Consider the following 19,998-nt stretch of genomic DNA (forward strand, 5'->3'; position numbering starts at 1 on the left):
GCGGGCGCCGTAAATGTCCAAATGGTCACCGGGTCACAGGTACCTTGCCTTAGCCTTGGAAGCCTCCACTCCAGCAAGCAAACTGCTCCAGACCCAAGCCAATCCCAGGGCTTCGCAGCTTGTACACGGTACACGGTACACACCTCTGGTTCCCCAATCCACGCCCCCCTTCCCTTCCATGGATGGATGCTTTCTTTCCCTGCCCTGCACACCCTGGCTGGTCTTGTCCTCCACCTTTCGACCCTTTCCCCTTTCAGGCTTCTTCCCCTTCTCTTCTCTCTGCTCTGCTACAGTACGTACCATACTGCCGACTGTCGACTCCCTCTGCTTTGGCCTTTTTTCTCGAACCTTTTGGCCCTTTCCGTATCTTCGTCGCCTCTTTCTTCTCCTCTCCCCCACAAGCACAAGCACCTGCAGCCAAAGCCAGAGTCCGCCCGACCCAGCGGCAAAGCATTCATTCTCTCTTCCTTTGTTCCTCTCATCGGCCGTCCCGCGCAACTGACGACTCTTCTGCCTTCCAGTCCTTTGACTTGACTCTGCTTCCCTTCACTCCCCGCTGGACCAGACCAGACTCGATCCCCACCGTCCCGTCTGTCTGTCCCTTCTCTCCCGACTCTTCGTCGCCCGCTTCTGAATCCATCCGACGGCTCTGCGACGACGATTCAGCCTCCCTGCGCGCGTTAGATTTCCATCCCATCGCCCCACGAGTGAAGGCTTCTATAGAGAGAGCTCCTCAAACATCAAGACACAATGGCTGCGAACACAAAGGTACGACACGACCGACACCCACGGGTAGCGAGCAGCTCTGGTGCACCTGGGAACCTGCTTGTTTGCGGGTCCCGTGCCGGCTGTTTACTGCTGCCCCTTGATGCCATCACCCTCATGTCGCTAACCATCTCGCCGCGCTGCAGTTCCTACGAGAGTACAAGCTCGTCGTTGTCGGAGGAGGTGGTGTCGGTAAATCATGCTTGACCATTCAGTTGATTCAGAGCCATTTCGTCGACGAGTATGATCCTACAATCGAAGGTTGGTTGGACACGTGCCCCTGCCATCTGCAACCGCTCGTAACCGCCTATGCTAACGCGTTGAACTCAACAGACTCGTACCGAAAGCAGTGCGTCATCGATGAAGAGGTTGCTCTGCTCGACGTCCTCGATACCGCCGGCCAGGAAGAGTATAGCGCCATGCGAGAGCAGTATATGCGAACCGGAGAGGGATTCCTACTAGTCTATTCCATTACTTCGCGACAGAGCTTTGAGGAAATTACCACCTTCCAGCAACAGATTCTGCGAGTCAAGGATAAGGACTATTTCCCCATGGTCGTTGTTGGCAACAAGTGCGATTTGGAGGGCGACCGAGACGTGTCACGACAAGGTATGCAGCATCACAGGCGCTCGCTTCCATGGCGACACACTAACAGATTTTGCAGAGGGTGAGGCGCTGGCAAGGTCATTCGGCTGCAAGTTCATTGAGACGTCGGCCAAGTCTCGCATCAACGTTGACAAGGCCTTTTTCGATATCGTGCGAGAAATCCGGAGATACAACCGCGAGATGCAAGGCTACTCGACCGGCAGCGGCGGCACCACAGGCGCAAACGGCCCACCCAAGCCCATGGATATGGACAACGGCGAGCAAGAGGCTGGATGCTGCGCCAAGTGCGTGCTCATGTAAAGAGGAATGATACGAGAAGGCGATGGAGTGGAGGACAGATTATATCTCGAGACGAGGCGAGACGCGACAGACAGTGTGGTGGACGGGCGAACATCTGCCATGTCGGGGCTCTGTCGAATCCGCGCGACACGATGCAAGGATACAACACGGCCAGCAGACTTCGGAGGGGCATGGAGATGAAAAATGCCGATGGCATGGGATTGGGGAGTCGGGTTCTGGGCTCAGGCACATACGCGCGGGCCTGAATCGGATGCAGCCTACGGACGGAGATGCCCAGCGGCGATACATGGGGCCAAGGAGCCCGGCAAGCCCACGACATGTCATGTCTACGTGAGTGAACAAGCCAGATGGTTCATGCTTGATGACCCATGATCCATGTTACATGGCGCGTGGTTCGGCGTTTCTCTGGAGGCTCGTTATTTTGGACGTTGTGGATAAAAAAAAAAGGACCATGAATCTACCGGAGGAGAGAGAAGAACCAGATGCCCGGGGGAGAGGAAGCCTCTGCTGCCGATGTCGTTCGTGTACGCAATGGATGCTACCTTACCTGTTTGCCCTTCAGCGCCCCCGAGGACCTCGCGAGAGACCACCCACCCGACTTTTTCCTTGCTTTTTTTGTGTCAGTCAGCACCGGGGAGGATGATTTTTCAAGATCAAGTATGGGTTCTGCAGGCTCTTCCTATATCCATTATTTCATACATGTAATTCTTTCAGTTTCGTTCCTTCTTCTCTTTTCCTCTTTTTTTTAACCTATCTACCTACCTACCTACCTATTTTCTAGTCCATCTCGAGGTCGGCCTCGTTCTCTCCGGCGGCAATGGTTCAGTCAGACAATTCAAGCAACCCCCTTTTTTTGTGTGTATGTGTTTATCCGTCGACTTTGTCTTTTGCGCTGCGGGCAGCTCGCATTCCGATCATGTCGGATGCTTGGCCATGTGGCTTTCACGTGAAGAGGCAGCGGAATGTTGGATCTCAGATGTTTCGGGCGGCATGATATGATGCTGATGGTTGCTAGGGGCTGGGCTGGGCTGGGCTGTTCAAGATCAGTTGAATACGTTGTTTACGCATGTCTGAAAGTTGATCTATTGTCCAGACTTGACCCGTTCCAAATCGCCAAACTCCGAATTCCAAACTATTCAGCACTACGCTTGATCCATTCTCAACTCTGCTCAGCCATCTCCCATCTCTACGTCATCATCAACCTCGATAACCGTGGAAAGAAAACCAGTAGGCATCATGGTCCTGCTGTACTCTTCTTTATCCTGGTTCACAACCCCTCCGCTACTCATCTCCACATCATCAGGAGGTTCGGTGACCCTGGCGAGGAGATCAGTTATCCGCTCGGCAGTCCTCAGCGCCCCTTTCACAACATCAGGTCTGTTGTGCTCGTCATTCTCTTGGTTCACAACCCATTCGCTACACGTCAGACACGCCCACGCCGTTGGACCACCCTCCTCAAAGTTGTCATGGTCAGCCGACACATTGACCTCGTCGAGCGGCTTGTTTGCCAGGCACCCAGGGCAGACGGGCTTCTTGAAGTATGAGAGCCGCCACTCATGTACCAGCTTGGATTGCTTGAGCATCTCCTCGGCGTAGTACAGCCGGTGGTAGCGGCAGAGCCATCCTCCGAAGACCTTGTCTGCGCAGAAGCAGCCAGTACCGGGCTTTGGGTTTGGCCTGAACTCGACGGCATTGTCTGGATCGTTGTCCAGGTTATATATGCCCTTGGGTGCGTCGTCGTTGGCATATGTGCCGTGAACGGTACGGGCCCCAGCATCGTGGTAATCCAGCACGTTCTGGGCCTTGCTGCTGATGTGCCCGGCGCAGTCATGGCATAGATAGGCGCGCATGCCGATCAGGTCCTTCCTTGTGATGGGCTTGTATACTTGGCGAAACAGGTCGTTTATGCTGGCGACGTGGCATTGGTTACAGACGGGGAACTTGTACGGCGGCGTGTTGCTGTGGGCACGGCTCTGGCAATTTATTCGAAATGAGTTTTCTCTGCTGCAGTAGCCAAAGCCACCATCGTTGGGCTCGACGCACCTCTCCATGATCCGCTCTTCAGCTTCCTCGCGAGGAACGTCACGGAGGACGTCACGCAAGGGCACAGGGAGTTTTTGACCTTCAGCCATGTTGAAGACGCGAGGATGAGTCTTGCTGCTGTCTAGATGACGGCGGGCAACATGCCAGTGCGACATGTCGAGATGCTTGAGCGGGTTAAAGACCTTCCAGCGCGAGTTCCTGGACTTGGTGTTATACCGCACCTTTGTTTTCCCGTTCATGGTGAAGCCCAGAAATGGGTTGAAGGGAGCATCGTCGGCGGCTCTGGCATCTTTGGGCGCGCGGCCTGAAGATACGTTACTGCGGCAGAGGATGACCCGACGGGCATTTGCAGGTGGTTCCGGGGAAATGCCCACGGTCGGCTTCATGGACCGTCCGAATGCATGTTCGTCGTTGTTCGCAGGCTGGTGGCGCTGGCGACGCCCAGCCCGACGTTGAGCCCAGTCGGCGCCAACATCCGGCTGAGAACCGTACGTGGATTGAGGTAGTTTAACTTTAGGTGGCCTCAGTTTAGGTGGGCTCCAACCTTTCCGTTCCCGGGCTGGCCGCTTGGGCGGATTGACAGGTTCACCCAGAGGCCGTCGAGTCCGAGTCCCAGGCGTACCTGAACCTGGGTTGGACCTCGTAGCGCTACCGAAAGATGCAGCTTGAACTGGAGGGTTCTTTGGCAGCTCATTTTCCAACTCGACGACGAGGCTGTGGTAAGCATCAAACTGGCAAGGGTTTTGGTAACCGGGCCACATGTCGTTTATCATGTCTCTGAGCTCGCTCCGCCCGATGCTTCCCATGTTCTGCTTGGCGAGGAGGTGACCACCCTGAGCGCCGTGGGGTGGCTTTGCCGGGAATGGAGGTCGGAAGTTCTTGTGGGCGTCGAGGATCAGCTTGTAGCGCTCGAGGCCGTCATTTTCAAAGTTGTCTACAGCGTACCTCTGAGTTGAGGGACCGATCCAGTCCTCGGGCTCAGCCCCTGTTTTCATGGAGGTGATGCCGTCAGCTCCGAACCCCATGGAGAGGTAGTACAGAGGGCCAAGGTTACCGACCTCGGGCCTGGGAAGAGTGTTTTGCTTCTTGTTCCGCTGATAGTCGTCACACTCGGTCTTTTCGCCGTTGATGACGCACGAGTCACAGGGACGTTGGCGATCGCAAGCGCGGTCGTTGACACGACAGTTCTTGCAGGCCGCGAAGGGCATGTGCGGACCAAAGCCGACCTGGCTGAGGCTGTACAGAGGCCAGTAAGTGCGTGTTGTACCAAAGTCGCTGACGCAACCGACACCGATCTGGCTACAGCGCTCGCAGGCATGACCAGTGCGTGCGAGATGGACTTGACACTTGACGTTGCTGAGGATACAAGCGTCGCAGGGTTTTCGCCAGGACGTATGCCTGGTGATGTCGGCCAGGTTCCAGATGATGTCGTAACCCTCGTCGATGGACCAGTCTTCGGGAGGCTTGGCGGTTGGGTTCTCCTGGACAAGGTTGCTCGAGTCGATGCATGACATACCATCGCGTATGCATCTGGAGCACGCCGTGTCGTTCTCCCACTCGGAGCGGTTTTCCAGCCACGAGCACATCTCGAAGTCATGGAGCTTGCCGTCCTCGAGGGCGTGAGCGCGGCACCGGTCGCACGTGTGCCGGTACCACGGCCGCACGGGGGGAAGCTTGTTGGGCCGCACCAGGGGCAGGACCCAGCCGGCGGCGGTGCAGGCGTAGTCGGGCCTACAGTTGGAGCACTTGTATCCGAGGATGGTGTCGGCGTCGCAGGTCTGCTCGAACCCAAACTTGACGCACCGCGTGCATGCCGAGTGGTCCGGGTACATTTCCGGGGCCTCGAGGCCGTACCGCTTGTGTGTGTACTCGTCGCCGTCGACGACGCACACTTGCGACTTGTTGCGCCTCGGGTTCAAGAACCGGTAGTCGGCGCAGTGCTGGCACTCGAGGTGGTACAATTCCTTGCCGCTGCCCTGCACTACTTCAATGTTGCACTTCGCATCCCGGGCGTACATGGCCCTGCCTATTTCGTGGTTGAGGCAAAAGTCGCAAGGCCCCGTGGGGAGATTGCCCTGAGCTGCTGCCAGCGTTATCGTCTTGGCCCGCTTGCTCGCCCGGCCTGACGTGTTGTTGCGCTGCCTCTTTCTGGGCATCTTGAGCCTGCCGTCACAATTCAGGTGCTCGTTTTTCTGGCCTTGGTCGCTTGGGTCATCGCTGTGGACTTCTTCCCTTGGGATGCTGTCCGTTGTCAACTGGATTCCGCCGACCCCACGGATGATATTCCCGGGGATGTTGCTCGGGAACGGGTGAGTAGATGTGGAGACTCCGTCGCCGAGGCCCTGTCTTACGGGGGCCACGGGACCGCCACGGGCCGGCGCCAACCGGTCCGGGAGCGGCAAGTCAGTAAAATGCTGCCGCAGATCCAGCGGAGACGGGTCAACCAGGGTTACAGAGATGGGCGGCGCTGGCCCGGGAAACTGGTCCACCCCGACAAGTTTCGGCAGGAGCCTCCAGTCTTTCGGCTCTCGAGTCGCCGAGCGGCGGTTCGGGCGTGTTATGCCGTGCTTATTGGTGACATCGGGCCCGTTGTTTCTCAAGGGAAACATGATAGGGAGACTCAAGACCCAGACGGGCGAGTCGAGCTGGTAGTGGGTTTATAGAATGACTTTGGACGTGGGTATATACACTGGTTTCAAAGATGAGATGAGGAATAGAACAAGAGTCAGGGATTGAACCTCGGGAATATAATAATGATCAAATTTTGTTACATTTCGTTGTAAATCTCGAGAGATGGGGCATCAGACTTGATTTTAATCTTGCCATGCCCAAGAGTTTCTTTGTCCTCTTGCATGGAACCCCCCTAACCAACGAGGGACCGTCTTTGTCTCGTCGAGTCTATCCCCCCCCATCTCACTCCTTTCCTTATTTAACCTTCTGTTTCTTTCAACTGGAGAAAATGTGGCTGACCTTGAGGAATCGACTATGCCACATACGAAAGCGACTCCTCCTGCTGAACAAAGAACCCAGGCATCCCTGAATAGCAGGCATCCCTTCATGCGTCACAGTACAGTTTAACCATATGGTTTGCTACTGCTTGACTTGAATGGCTCGACGCTTGAAGCTCACGCCATGTTGGCCTTGCCTGGCTATTGTGGTCGACTCTTGGCCCATCACCAACACTGACTTCCGTGGCCTTCATTATAACTCTTCTTTGTTCAACTTTTTTTATCCTCTCGCTTTTACATCTACACATACTCTTCACATCTCGTTTTGCCTCTGCCCTCTCAATGTCCAGGCAATCAATCAATCAGTCGTCATCCCCATCCATCGGGCGCCTCCGTGTCGTCAAAGCCCGCAGTCTCTCCCTTCGAGCCCAATATCGTATCGCTATGCCTCCCCATCCATGAGTTCCTGTCCCATTTTTCCCCGGTAAAAAACGCTCAATTATCTTTGATAATCCCACCACCATACATACACGTCTAGTTTCTCTCAAGTCGATCCATCTTCTCATAGCCCTTGCCTGATTACCTCTGGTAATATACCATATAGATAGGTGGGCTTCAACCCTCCTCCCAATCCTCCCATGTCCAGCATTCCCTCCATTTTCCCATTACTGTAGTACCCTGTGCGATCAACCCGAGAACTGGAACCGGGTAGCTTCGAGCTGGCCGAGACCGTCACGGGGTGCCACGTTACGTCGTCTGTACGTGTTGGTAAAGTCCTGTAGGACGGCACGCACGTTCCTGATAGCGCTTGGGTCTCCTGACTCGAGCTTCTCCTTGATCTTGACCATCAACCGGTTCGCCTCCTCTGGGGACACAGTACCCTCGGGCAGGAGCTGTATCGTGTGCGATACCCACTGGTGCGTCTCGGCCGGGAGCAGTTCAAACAGTGCCAGCAAGACACCACTACCGTCTGCGAAGCAGTCACGTGGGAACGTGATCATCATACCCGCCATCACCTGCTTCACCAGGTTCTCTCCAAGTGCAAGCAAGAGGTTCTTGACAATAGTCTTGATCTCAGCCGCCGCAGCCTCGGGAATTCCGTCACTGGTAGCCGGGTTATCGCCTCCGTAAGAGAGAAGGTCCCTCAGGAAGTGCAGCGTCGAAGATAGGGGGTCACGCTGCTCCAGAGTGAGCGCGTAGATGGCTGCCTCAAAAATCGACCTCAACAGGTGAGAGGGGATAAGCTTTTGAGGGTAGTAGAGCAGAGCATCAATCAACAAACGGAAGAAATCATCAATGACATCAGGAAGCTCCTTCGGCTGCAGCTCTGTCATGACCCTCAGGAATGTTGTCGTCTGAGCCTCAAAGAAGGTGTAGATGTTCTCAGTAGTCGCTGGGTCAACGTGCTCTCGGGCTTCGGAAAACTCGCGCAGGATGGCAGAAGTCACCCACAAGAAGCAGCCCTCCCTCGAGTTGTTGAAGCCACTCGCCAACTTGTTTGCCATGTCAGGAAGCATAGGCGCCATTGCTGTGCGGTAAGAGATGACCATGTTACGCCAGCATCTGCAAACGCGCTCACAGATAGGCGTAAAGTTGAGGAAGTTGTCCAATACAGTCGAGAGAATGGGGAACACCTCCTGCCAGTACTTGACAGCAAGGTTCTCCTGGCCTGGGTTGTGAGGCGGCACCACGTTCTGAACAAAGATGGTGATGAGCTGGAGATGATCTGTAAATGGTTAGCTAGTTCCTATCTTCACTTTCATTATTAACTTACCCGCAAGTGCCAACTTGCCATCCTCATCAGTGGCATTGTTCGCCTTGGCCATCAGTCGCTGGATCAATGGGTCGCAGTACGTCTTGAGCAGTCGGTAAACCTCCTCCACGGGCTGGACAGCCACCACGTTGGCCACACCCTCTGTGATCTCCTCCTTGCTCGCGTCGGGTAGCTTGTCCAGGATCTGATCGTAGAAAGTCTGCAGCTGGAGTACTTGGCCACTAAGGAGATGCTTGCAGTCGGTGCAGAAATACTTGATGGCGAGAGCTGCTCCACGGATAATCTCCTTGGAATCTGTCTGGAACGAGCTCACGATGTAGTTGAACTGAGGCTCGAGGTACTCGGGGTGCGCTGCCGTCCACTCAGTGTAACGTCCCAGCACCATGATAGTGGCGAACCGAAGCTTCTCGTGGCTGGGGATCTGCACAAGCAGAGGCATGAGCTGCGGCAACACAATGTTCTCATCCTTGTCAACCATACGGCCCAGGGCACGCATAGCAAACAGAGGAGCCTCCAGCTCCTGCCAGTGAGGGACGTTGGTGTCCGTGACCTGGCTGGCATACTTGGACATCCATACTTGAATAGCCTGGAGTGCCTTGGTCAGGCACTCCGTGACACCCATAACCTCGCAGCAGTCCTTCAATGTGTCACCCATATGGTGACGGAACTCCCTAAACTTTTCCTCTTGCTCGCGGTCTCCGTCGAAGAGGTCGTTTTCGTTGCCCGAGTCCGGCTTGGGGTATTCAAGATCCTTCAGAAGAATGTCCACCAGCTTAGCATAGATATCCACAAGTTGCAGACGACCCTCGATATAGATGTCCAACACGAGATACAGCTTGAGTTCCAGCCAGAAGTTGAAGGTGTGCTCAATCACGTCTCGCTCCGCATCTCTTGAGGCGCATTCCAGGATGGCCTCGACTAGGGGTCGGAAATGGGTGGGTTGGCGAGCAATACCCACAACCCAGCTTTCTCCCGCAGTAGCATACACCTTGGTCAGGGCCTTGAGAGTCTCGGTGTCCTCCTCCTCCGCCGCCTTGGCCACTTGAGGCTTGAGGGAGATGACCCTTGGGAACAGGATTTCAATGACATCCGGGGTCACATCCACATCGCTAGCCTCTCTAAGGATGGTGCAGAGGCACTCGGAAGCCTCCTGGCTGCACTGGTCGCTTGTAACGCCGGTGAAGATGAGGTCCAAAAGGGGTGACCTGACGATGTTGCCGACAGGGACCTCTCGCAGCCAAGATGTAATACACTCCATCAACTGGGGATTTTGGGCAGCAGCAGCTAGAGAACCTGTTAGTTATTGGGGGGGACTGGGGCCGCTCGACATACGTGACGATTGAGAATAGTTGATGAGGAGTTGGACAACCTGGTCCGCATTATCCCCCAACAAAGCTTGGGTTCGCGCCGCCAAATCTTCTTCCTAATTCGAACAATTAGACTTGTACTCGGGTTGATGACGACCAGACGATACGATCTCGAAGAGAGCGGGTTCCCGGTCTATGGTTGCGCGATCCACGTACAGACAAGGTGATCTTTCGACCTTCGGTGACTTCTTCAGGGAGGACTCGGAGGAAATCCAGGACGCAGGCATAGCTCTCGGGGCTGTCGCCAAGGGACTGGACCACAGACGCCAGGACGTCGTTCCAGTCCTTCATCTGGATCGCTAGAATGGCCAGGCACACACACAGCTGGACACGGATGGGTTTGGGCCCGGGGGCGAAGTGCTTCAGGAGAAGGAGGATCTGGCTTCGAAGCCCGGGGAGTTCGCTGGGAGGAACCTGGGTAGAAAGGTCGTATGTGATCTGGGAGCTGTTAGTGATGCTGGGGTGCGGCACTTTGCGAGTCTACAACCTTTCCACGCAGGGTGATGGCCGCAAAGAGGGTAGCCTCTGGTTCGGCATCGGATTGCAAAATTCCTATTATAGTTGCCCATGAGGCTTTCTAGAATCACATGTCAGCATGATAAACAGTGTCCACATCAAGATATCAAGTCTGCGCGACCCACCGATTTCTGAAATCTCTCCAAGTACTCATGGGCGTGCTTCTTGGCCTCTTGCTCCCCGCTCCTCATAGTCATGACGGCAGCCAGCACATCGGGTGGCGCGAAGGCCTCCTGGGCTCCGTTCGTGGCCATTATGTATTATGCGGCAGTGAAAGAGACGTAAAGGTCGTAACTGAGAGGGTTTGCGTAGCCTGCGCGCGATCGTACGTGGTCGTCGTGGCGCATACAAAGGGGCACCGTAGCTTTGAAGCGGCTGGCGGGAGATTGTGATGGTCGGGGGCGCTGGAGACGGTGATGAAGGGACTGATGACGGCAGCCTCTAGGGGAGCTGGAGAAGGACGATGTGCGGGCCCAAGGGAGTGAGGAAGGCAAAGAGCCAAGGCGCAAGAGGTGATGCGATTCTGGTGACCAGATGTGAAAGTGGGATAGCACTCAGAAGCAAGCAAAATACACAAAGCCCACCTCCCGACTACGGGGACCGACGTTGGTGGAGAGATGCTTGGCGGGGCAATCTGCCTCGGGTTATTCCGTAGTTTTTCCGATTCGCCTCATGAGCCTCAATGCAAAGGTTGCCTGCTAGGCTGAGGGTGAGGAGAGGGAGAGTATATGTAGGTGCCTGAAGGACGAGATTGTGATTTGATGTCATTTGTTGGGAGCGTAACGGTGCGGCTTGTTGAACTGTATCAAGAGAAACTTTGGCTTCGCCGTTGCTGTGCTGTCTCGAGCGGATCGATCTCATTTCCAGAGGGTCTCCTCAGAAAGCTAATAATACCCTTGTTGTTGTTTCAAGATGGAACCTTGTCGAATCAATAGGTAAAGAAATGTCCCATGAGGCGGCCGTTGCAAAGGCCACATCTTCGAGGCCACACGGCCTGTCACGTGGCATGGATCTTTCACACATCCGGCATTTGTCTAGACGACCTGAGATTCCGAAATCTATTCAAATCTACCTCTACGGATATCATGACACGGCCGTCATAATCTCGCCATTGCCCAGAATAAGGCCATTGAGTCTACGATCGTGGGCATCGGTGGGAACACTTTGCTCTGATGACGCAGGGACCAGCTGCTCCATCAGAGCCAGCCCATACAGCAGCAGCGGCCTCTCCTGCACCACGTCCTTTGTCTGGATCTTGGCCAGGTACCGGTTGATAAAGAAGTCGTAGAACCCCTTGCCGTGGCCAAGGCGTCTTATGGACCCTGCGTCATCAACGTCAAAGGCGACGCCGGGCACGACCATGAAGTCCAAGGTGGCCTGCTCCGAGTGATGGGCATCTGGTCCGCCCAGGATGCGCTGCCGCTGGTGCACGGTGGCAGGATCCACGCTCGGGATCCCCCAGCGATCAAGCTTGAGGCTCTCGTAGTCTTGTAGGTTCTCCAGGTGCACCATGTCCATCACCCGGGCCGGGGTGTCTGGTGTCTGGAGAGGTGACCTGTGAAGGTAGGGAACAAAGACCTGCTTGCCAGCGCTGAGTGCGTGCCGGACAATGGCGTCGGTCTGGACTTCAGCCGTGGGCATGGCCAGGTAGATGCTGATGCGGTTTGCATCCTTGTAAGGCTGAAACTCTTTCAGAGCCTCAAAGATACAGCGACCTACATGACGGGTGTTAGGTGACAGACGCTACGAATGTAGGCATGACAATGATGGTGATGGCTGTCATACTCTGGGTAGTAATGGAATCCTGGGTGACGGCCGTGAGCTTCTGTTTCATGAGACTCCTCAACTGCTGCTTGGCAGCAGACAGGGGTGACGCCATAGCGAGGCTGACACAGGGGACCGGAGAGGCTGAGGGTTGAAGGCTGAGAGGGTGGATTGATACAGATTCCTGTTGGTGAGAGGGAATCTTGGTTATAGCTCATGGAGGAGCACGCTAAGTATGAGGGTGCCGGCATGACCCGACGGCGACCAGCTTTTGTTGGCGGGGTACATGGCCGGCGATGTGAGCCGTGTACTCGGTGCCTCGGACTTGGTACCGAAGTCGATGAACTTTTCTCCTCTGAAGAAATAATATTGGATTTTTTGCTGATGTTAAACCAACCTGTTCCTGGTGCCCATGCAATCACATGACCGGTGTTTTAGAGTGTCTGACACCAATGTGCTAGAGGAAGCCCGTCCACACTTGCAAACAATAGCATTTCTCACATATCCCACGGTAGGTCCTCTTCATTTACAATTGTGGCATCCATGTAGCACGTGAGCAAAATCCCCCGCTTACCTAGTCTCCAAAATCTTGGAGCGTGATCTCCTTCCGAGGCCCGCTTCGAGTGGTATGAGACTGTCACTCTGTTTTACTGTCGGGCCTCAATACCTCACTCACCATCTGAATCATTTGAGACATGGGCAAGTCTCGATTGTCTCGGGGCGTTTGAATAATAAAAATTCGCCGAGAGGGATGTTATGTTTGGCCGATCTATCAACAAGGAGAATTGTTGGACTTTTGCTGGCGTTATCGCATTCTCAGGGTGGAGAGCTATTGCTTGCTAAGGTCCAACCAAGGCGAGCTAATCTAGCTTCAAAGGGATTCTAGAAAGTTGGAAAGAAACAACTCATCCAAGATTTGGTTTACCTGGAAGACAGCGCCCTGTAATGCTTCCTTGGGCCTTGGTTAATACAGTATCTGAAGCCTTGATCCCAGTAATGGTGGCTCTGGTCCAACTGCCGAATGCTGGGCCAGCTGTTCTGATCTGCGCACATGAGCGCGATGAGCGTTCCAAGATCCATCTTGATCTCCAAGAATTGTGCGGATAGCCCCGAACTAGCGCGTCATCGGGGTCACGCAGTAGATGCTGTTGCGGAGCGGGCGTCGGCGGTGAGGCCCGAAGTAAACTTGGTATTGGATTTCAAAGCAGGACCCGATTTCGCCTCGAGTTTTGTCGACAACGGCGGGTGTTGAGAAAAAAAATCGAGCGAATTATTGAAAAATCCAAAACGTGTTAGCATGTCTTCGTCTCGCGACTGGGTCAAGACACGACCTTGCGAGGGCCATGTCCACGGTGATGGTAACCCCCACGCTTCATTCGGCAAGGTTCGTCACCAACGACTGACGATCATGCATGCGACGGACAACATCCATGGTGCATTTCCCGATAACGGCATAGTAAATGCAGAAACATGGCACTACTAAACCGGTGAGTTGTTGGCCCCGTTTCTGAACACGCAAAAGACCCGAAGCAAAGAAAGCTCCGGCCGCCTTGTTTGCGACATCAATGGCACGGAGTACCTCTCAAGTAAGACCCTCTTTGTCCAATATCACCAAGTCCCTGCAACAACTAAGCCAGCCACTTCACAGCTAGTCACGCCCTTTTTGAAAAGCGATGTCGCTCTGCAATATCCCGTTGAGTGCCCGGCCGGCAAACTTGACATGGATGAGGCGGAACAAATACAAACCGCAGACCACCCACGTCAAGCAGGCCACTTTCCACTATTCCTGTCAGAGTGGGACAGGAAATCCAAGAAGCCTTGGAGAATCCATCCGGACGTCAATATCCTTCAACAGTGGGCAGCTGCAAGAAAGAACACCACGTATCGGTTGAATTTTGCTCCGCTCAAAGAGAAAGCTGCTCCGTGAGCCCAGTCTAGCCCCCGCAGAACGCCCTGTCTCGCCCTGCCCTTGTCGTGGCAGGTTCACAAGTTCCAGGTCCGAGCTGAAAGTGAGCCCCGAGACAGGCGCAGGAGATGCCAACCATTTGCAATGCGAGGCATGCTATTGCTCAGTTGCAGATGTGACAGAACACCATGTCTCAGGCGGCCATGCGAAGCATATCCCCGTCCGGCGGGTGCTGACAGGGGGCCCTCCCGTGGCTGCTGCATGGAATTGGATCTCCAATTTGAAAATTTGACGATTGAACATGGATAGCTGCAGTGTGGGATGCGTCTGGCCATGGGGGCGTGATGTGCGAGAGCCGAATTCTGTCGATGGGCTTGCATTTGTCCAGCTGGCGAGCAAGGCACTCGTGCGAGGTCGAGGTGAGCATCAGAAAGCTTCTCCAGCCTTGAAAGCTAAGGAGGGGCCACAGTTTGGTAGCTTTGAGGATCAGGGACTGCTGTGCAACATTTCGAGGACCAGGAACGGAAACAAGAGGGCCCCTGGATCTTCGCGACTAGACGCAGAAGAGAAGCCCATGACCGAAAGCAGACATGGACGGGCGGCCGCAGAGAGATGGCGCTCACGGGCTACAGCAGGGGCGGCAGTCCTCTGGCTTGGCCTGCTAGGGATTGAGGCGCGCCGTGGACATGTCGATGGCGTCTCATGGGAGGGGTTATCTAATCAGATCCATCAGCGGACGGGGGGGAGCTCCTGCGTCTGAGCGTCACGGCATCACCCACACGGGCAGGGGTTTCTTTGGCCCGCCCGCTATTACCGGCCGTGGTGGTTGATGTGCTCAGTGCGTCCGAGATGGACATGGATTGACTAAGATGAGGATGGGGAGCCTGCATCTGGGGTGGGATATGTAGGTACCTAGAGGCCTGGCAGGCTCCATCGTGAGCCTTGAGCACTCGGCAACAGTATCCATTACCTCAGATCATCGACAGCATTCAAACGATTAAGGTGAGGCGGTGCTCTTTCCAATCTGGCTCCCTCGCGTCGTCAACTTGGTCATCATCATCCTGACTGGCCAGAGCGGCGCAGCATGATCAGTTTCTCCCGTAGTGTGCAAACATGATGCAAATCAGCACGACCCTCTGTCAGCTTCAGGGGAAATTGCTCTACCAGCGAGAAAGCAATTGCTAGGCCAGGCCTCCCGCCCGTTCATCATCTCAGGGGTGGTCCTCGACGGAATGGTGCTTGGCGTCCGCAGCCTCCCGCGGGCTAAGCAGCTAGAGGAGCGATTCGCGATCACGGGTGCTTTGGAGGCTGTGATTGGCGGTTGAGGGAGCGGGCTGCGCCCATTCCGTGGCTCATCATTCCTATTCCTGGGTTTGCATCCCTCGTCGTCACTCTTTAAGCGTCTTTAAGCGTCCCTGACAAGTCATTCCAAGAGTCAGTTACACCCCTGGGGCTGGCTGTTGTGATGAGTCCTCCCTTGTCTTGTCTTGACCCTTGTCTCTCGCCTGGCAATCTCTTGGTTGTCTCACAGTTGCACAACATGCGCATGGCAGACCTCTCGGAGCTTTGCTTGGGTCGCAGAGAGGACACCCTCTTTTTTGAAGCGACGTGTTTCTCGATCCTCCTGCTCCAGGATCGAGAGAGATCTATCGCATACAACAACAACCATGCCACACCCACTGACTCGATATCGCATTAACCATGTGGTGCTGAGCCAGCCATCAGCTGCGACGGACGCTGTGAGACTGGCATTCCCAAAACAGGCGCGGCTAATGGCCGTGTGGGCATTGCCTCCGTCATCCCGTCACCGACTCTCCGCCTGATCCCGGTCACCACCCACTCAGCGCGCCTCGGCTCCCCACGCGTGCCAGACAGGGCTACCGGGCCAGGGCTTATTCAATACTGTAGAACTAGTTACCGGCCGAACAGCACATTGCCGCTGCTCGATTCGCTCCCGCGCGCCGCAGCCTTGCTTTTGCCTGTTTGTCCGCTGCCTGTTTGCCTGGTTCAGACGTCTTGGCTCAGGTGGAACTCGACAAGGACCCCTCCATCCCATCCCATCCCATCCCATCCCACGCACGCAGGGCAGCGCGCAGCACAGCTACTGTGGCATTGGATCTTCAATCACTGGCTCTCTATTCGTAGAAGCTACCGCAGGCTACTGGCTGGCTTCGATCACGCTCCAGACGTCGACAAGCGCTAGCCTCGTGTCGTGTCGTCGGATCGCTGTGCGTACCCCCTGAGGCCTCTCTCGTCCCCAATAGCTCCCAATCGCAGGCGCCATCGCATTCTATTCTCGCCGCCACGAGCATCCCATCCCACGAACACTCCCACTCCCGCCCCGCCATGCCCCGACACACCACCACCTCCCGTAGCAGGAGCACCAACAGCCGCCAGTCCTCTTCGTCGTCTTCCTCGGCCCAGGCCAGGGCTGATGACTCCCATCTGCAGCAGGACGTCGCCCTCCAGCCCCTAACCTCCACGTCCTCCTCCACTGCCCGGTCCACTGTCTCACCCTCGCACGCCTGGGGGGCACCTCACCCGCCTGATCCGTTTCCCGATCAAGGTCAAGGTCAAGTCCAGGGCCAAGGCCATGTATTGCCGCCGTACCAGGCTCCGGCCCTTGGCGATTCACAGACACTATTAACTACCGCTTCCGCCGCCGCCCCGGCCGTTGCTCCTTCCCCCGTCCTCCTCCGCGACCAACATGCCGGCCAGCCTTCGTCCGTTTCGGTTTCACAACTTGAACCTCCTGTCGCCGCCGTAACTCCTGCCCTTGAGCTTCAGCCCTTCGTTGCTGTTACTGCTGCCGCCGCCGACGACGACTCAGACCAAGAAGCCCTAGATGCCTCTGACCTTGGCTTCCTTGCTCCTCAAACAACCGAGGGCACATTAGATATGGCTTCCAAGAAGACGCCCTTCCTACGCTCGGCCGCCACCCGGCCCGACGCTGCTCCTTACGGCTCCGTCTCGCTAACACCCAGTCGCAACAATTCGCCTGCTGGTAGTGATCGCTGGGATCCTGATGCCCACCAGCTTCGACATGTCTCCGACACCATGCGAAGCGAAACCGCTCGTACTTCTCGAACCTCTCGCCATTCCACCCTTACCAAGCAGTCCTCGTCGAGGTTGTCGGAGGAGATAGATAGCGCTGTCCTCGTGTCTGGCCTCGAGGGCCGTCTGGGTGTGTCTGAGCCTGCCCCTGCTGGTGTTCTCGAAGAAAGCATGAAGGACGACTATTCCGAAGATGGGGCCTTGCTCGACGACGCTTCCTCGACTGCCTCAGAAAGCGAATACCAGGAAAACTCGCCCCATGAAGCTGTTCGCGCCTCAGTTCCTCCCACCGACAACACCACCCTCTCCATAAACACACCGCGCATGTGGTGTCTCTCTGTCCTCTTTTCTATTCTCGGTTCCTCTACCAATCTCTTCTTCTCATTAAGATACCCCAGTGTTGCTATTACTCCAGTTATTGCTTTGCTTCTTGTCCACCCCCTCGGACATCTTTGGGATTTCCTATTAAAGCGCCCTTACGACCCTGAAGAAGAGTTTGTCGATGGCGTCCGGACGACGTCTATTTCAGGGGATGGTCATATCCATCATAAGACGAAAATGGTTACATCCTGGCGGCGGTGGCTCGCTCAGGGGCGATGGAACGAAAAGGAGCATACCTGCGTCTACGTTAGCAGCAACGTCGCCTTTGGTTTCGCCTTTGCGACAGATGTCATTGTTGAGCAGACTCAGTTCTACAACCAGGAAGCTCCAATTGTTTACCAACTACTCCTCACCATCTCGACCCAGATCCTTGGATACGGATTCGCTGGTTTGACGCGCCGATTCCTCGTTCGACCGAGCGGTATGATTTGGCCCGGTACCCTCATGTCGGCCGCCATGTTTTCGACGCTCCACAAACAGGAGAACAAGCCTGCTGGAGGCTGGACCATCAGCAGGTGGAAGTTCTTCTACATTGTCTGGACGGTTTCGTTCCTGTTCTACTTCCTCCCCGGCCTGCTGATGCCAGCTCTGAGCTACTTCAACGTCATTACATGGTTTGCTCCCAAGAACGTTGTCATCGCCAACCTCTTTGGCGTTTCGTCGGGCCTTGGACTATTCCCCTTGACTTTTGACTGGGCGCAGGTCACCTATGTCGGTTCCCCTCTGCTGGTTCCATTCTGGGCTGCCATGAACGTCATTGGAGGTTTGACTATTGTCATGTGGATTATTGCTCCAATCCTCTACTACACCAACGTCCTGTACTCATCTTATATGCCGATCCTATCCGCTGCCGTGTTCGACAACACAGGAAAGGTGTACGATGTGAGCAAGATTCTCACCCCCGACTTCCTCTTCAACCGAGAGGCATACCAGAACTACAGCCGAGTCTTTCTTCCCATCACCTATGTGCTCAGCTACGGCGTTCAGTTTGCGGGTCTGGCCGCTCTCCTGACACACACAGCATGCTGGCACGGTGCAGATATCTGGAGATCCTGGAAGAAGGCGTTGGAAGAGGCTCGCGAGGAGGGAAAGCCAGCATACCAACCAGTGTCGGACTCACCAGGGGCGCCACCGTCTCGACAGTCGACCGACGATGAGTATAGGCGAATGTCAACGTCTACGTCCAACGTTGATGGTCTCATCGGCCGTGAGGATATTCACAGCAAGCTCATGAAGAAGTACAAGGATGCGCCGCTGAGCTGGTACTTGATAGCATTCCTATCCATGACTGCTATTGGCATTTTCGTGGTCGAATAGTAAGTTGCCCCTTAGATTCACGTAGAAGAACCAGCTAACATTCTCAGTTATCCTGTCCATCTGCCATGGTATGGACTCCTCCTCGCACTCGCAATTGGAGCCATCTTCTTCATCCCCAACGGTATCATCATGGCTGTCACGAACCAGCACAGCAGCATCTACCTCATTTGCCAGCTCATCTGTGGTGTCGTCTTCCCGGGTCGGCCCATCGCAAACATGGTGTTCGTCACGTACGGCTACATCTCATCAGCCCAGGGCATCAAATTTGCGTCTGATCTCAAGCTGGGCCACTACATGAAGATCCCGCCCCGTATTCTCTTCTCCGTCCAGCTCGTGGCGACACTCGTTTCCTCCCTGACGCAGATTGGCGTTCTCAACTGGATGTTTGCCAATATCAAGGGCATCTGTACCTCGGAGGCTATCAATGGTTTCACCTGCCCTATTGCTAGAGTTCACTTTAACGGCTCTATCCTCTGGGGTGTTGTTGGTCCCAACGAGTTCTTTGGCCCCAAGGCCATCTATCGCGCCCTGGTCTGGTTTTTCCCTCTTGGCGCCCTCCTCCCTATTCCCCTCTGGCTCTACAGCAGACGCAAGCGCCAGAGCATCCTCCGCAAGGTTAACCTCCCCGTCATCTTTGGTGCCATGTCTTGGATTCCTCCCGCGACGGGCCTCAACTTTTCCGTCTGGGTACTTGTCTGCTACGTCTTCAACTACGTCATCAAGAACCGCCATAACGCCTGGTGGAGCAAGTACACCATGACTCTCAGCGCCGCTCTCGACTCTGGCCTTGCCTTTGGCATCGTTGTTGTCTTTTTCGGCTTCATCTACCCCGGCATCACCAAGAACCTCAAGTGGTGGGGCACTGAGGTGTACAAGCAGGGATGCGACTGGCAGGCTTGCTCGTATAATACTGTGCCGGAGGGTGAGCACTTTGGACCTGCTACGTGGTGATTGCGCAATGATTGGTTTTACGGTGTTTGGTTTGGGTTACTCGGGAGACTACGGTCCGGAATGCATATAGAATCAGTTGGATACTCAGCACGTTTGCGACTTGAAATAGACTTTGCATGGTTATGGGCATGAACAGGGTATGGTTATTGGTTGGTTGTATGGCGATGCATAGGAAAGCACATCTTGCAAGAATGCCAGCACAAGCTTGGAATTGGAGCTGGTTTGATTAAGTTAGTTAGGTATTGTCACATCACATCCGAGACAAGATGATCTTGTTTACTCGATTCTCTGTCTATCAATTGTCCA

At 55.1% G+C, this 19,998-nt stretch overlaps 5 protein-coding genes across 5 annotated transcripts; 2 read left to right on the top strand and 3 right to left on the bottom strand.

The window, feature by feature from the left end:
- Positions 1-750: 750 nt before the first annotated feature.
- On the top strand, positions 751-1,671 carry NCS54_00262800 (Ras-like protein; the record flags this gene model as incomplete). Its single annotated transcript, XM_053148223.1, has 4 exons — positions 751-768; positions 912-1,026; positions 1,099-1,374; positions 1,430-1,671. 4 exons carry the CDS (start codon positions 751-753, stop codon positions 1,669-1,671), a joined length of 651 nt encoding a protein of 216 aa, XP_053004198.1.
- Positions 1,672-2,840: 1,169 nt separating this feature from the next.
- NCS54_00262900 (Zn(2)-C6 fungal-type domain-containing protein) lies at positions 2,841-6,323 on the bottom strand (the record flags this gene model as incomplete). Its single annotated transcript, XM_053148224.1, has 1 exon — positions 2,841-6,323. One exon carries the CDS (start codon positions 6,321-6,323, stop codon positions 2,841-2,843), a length of 3,483 nt encoding a protein of 1,160 aa, XP_053004199.1.
- Positions 6,324-7,348: 1,025 nt separating this feature from the next.
- Positions 7,349-10,573, bottom strand: NCS54_00263000 (Importin N-terminal domain-containing protein; the record flags this gene model as incomplete). The annotated part of the gene is made up of 6 exons (XM_053148225.1): positions 7,349-8,388; positions 8,437-9,720; positions 9,769-9,859; positions 9,960-10,241; positions 10,291-10,380; positions 10,445-10,573. 6 exons carry the CDS (start codon positions 10,571-10,573, stop codon positions 7,349-7,351), a joined length of 2,916 nt encoding a protein of 971 aa, XP_053004200.1.
- An 829-nt stretch (positions 10,574-11,402) lies between these two features.
- Positions 11,403-12,198, bottom strand: NCS54_00263100 (Hypothetical protein; the record flags this gene model as incomplete). Its single annotated transcript, XM_053148226.1, has 2 exons — positions 11,403-12,034; positions 12,105-12,198. 2 exons carry the CDS (start codon positions 12,196-12,198, stop codon positions 11,403-11,405), a joined length of 726 nt encoding a protein of 241 aa, XP_053004201.1.
- Positions 12,199-16,335: 4,137 nt separating this feature from the next.
- NCS54_00263200 (Hypothetical protein) lies at positions 16,336-19,692 on the top strand (the record flags this gene model as incomplete). The annotated part of the gene is made up of 2 exons (XM_053148227.1): positions 16,336-18,740; positions 18,789-19,692. The coding sequence occupies 2 exons, from the start codon at positions 16,336-16,338 to the stop codon at positions 19,690-19,692; spliced, it is 3,309 nt and encodes a 1,102-aa protein (XP_053004202.1).
- Between the last annotated feature and the right edge of the window lie 306 nt (positions 19,693-19,998).

Source organism: Fusarium falciforme, chromosome 2 (assembly GCF_026873545.1).
Source record: "Fusarium falciforme chromosome 2, complete sequence".
NCBI classification, from domain to species: Eukaryota; Fungi; Ascomycota; class Sordariomycetes; order Hypocreales; family Nectriaceae; genus Fusarium; species Fusarium falciforme.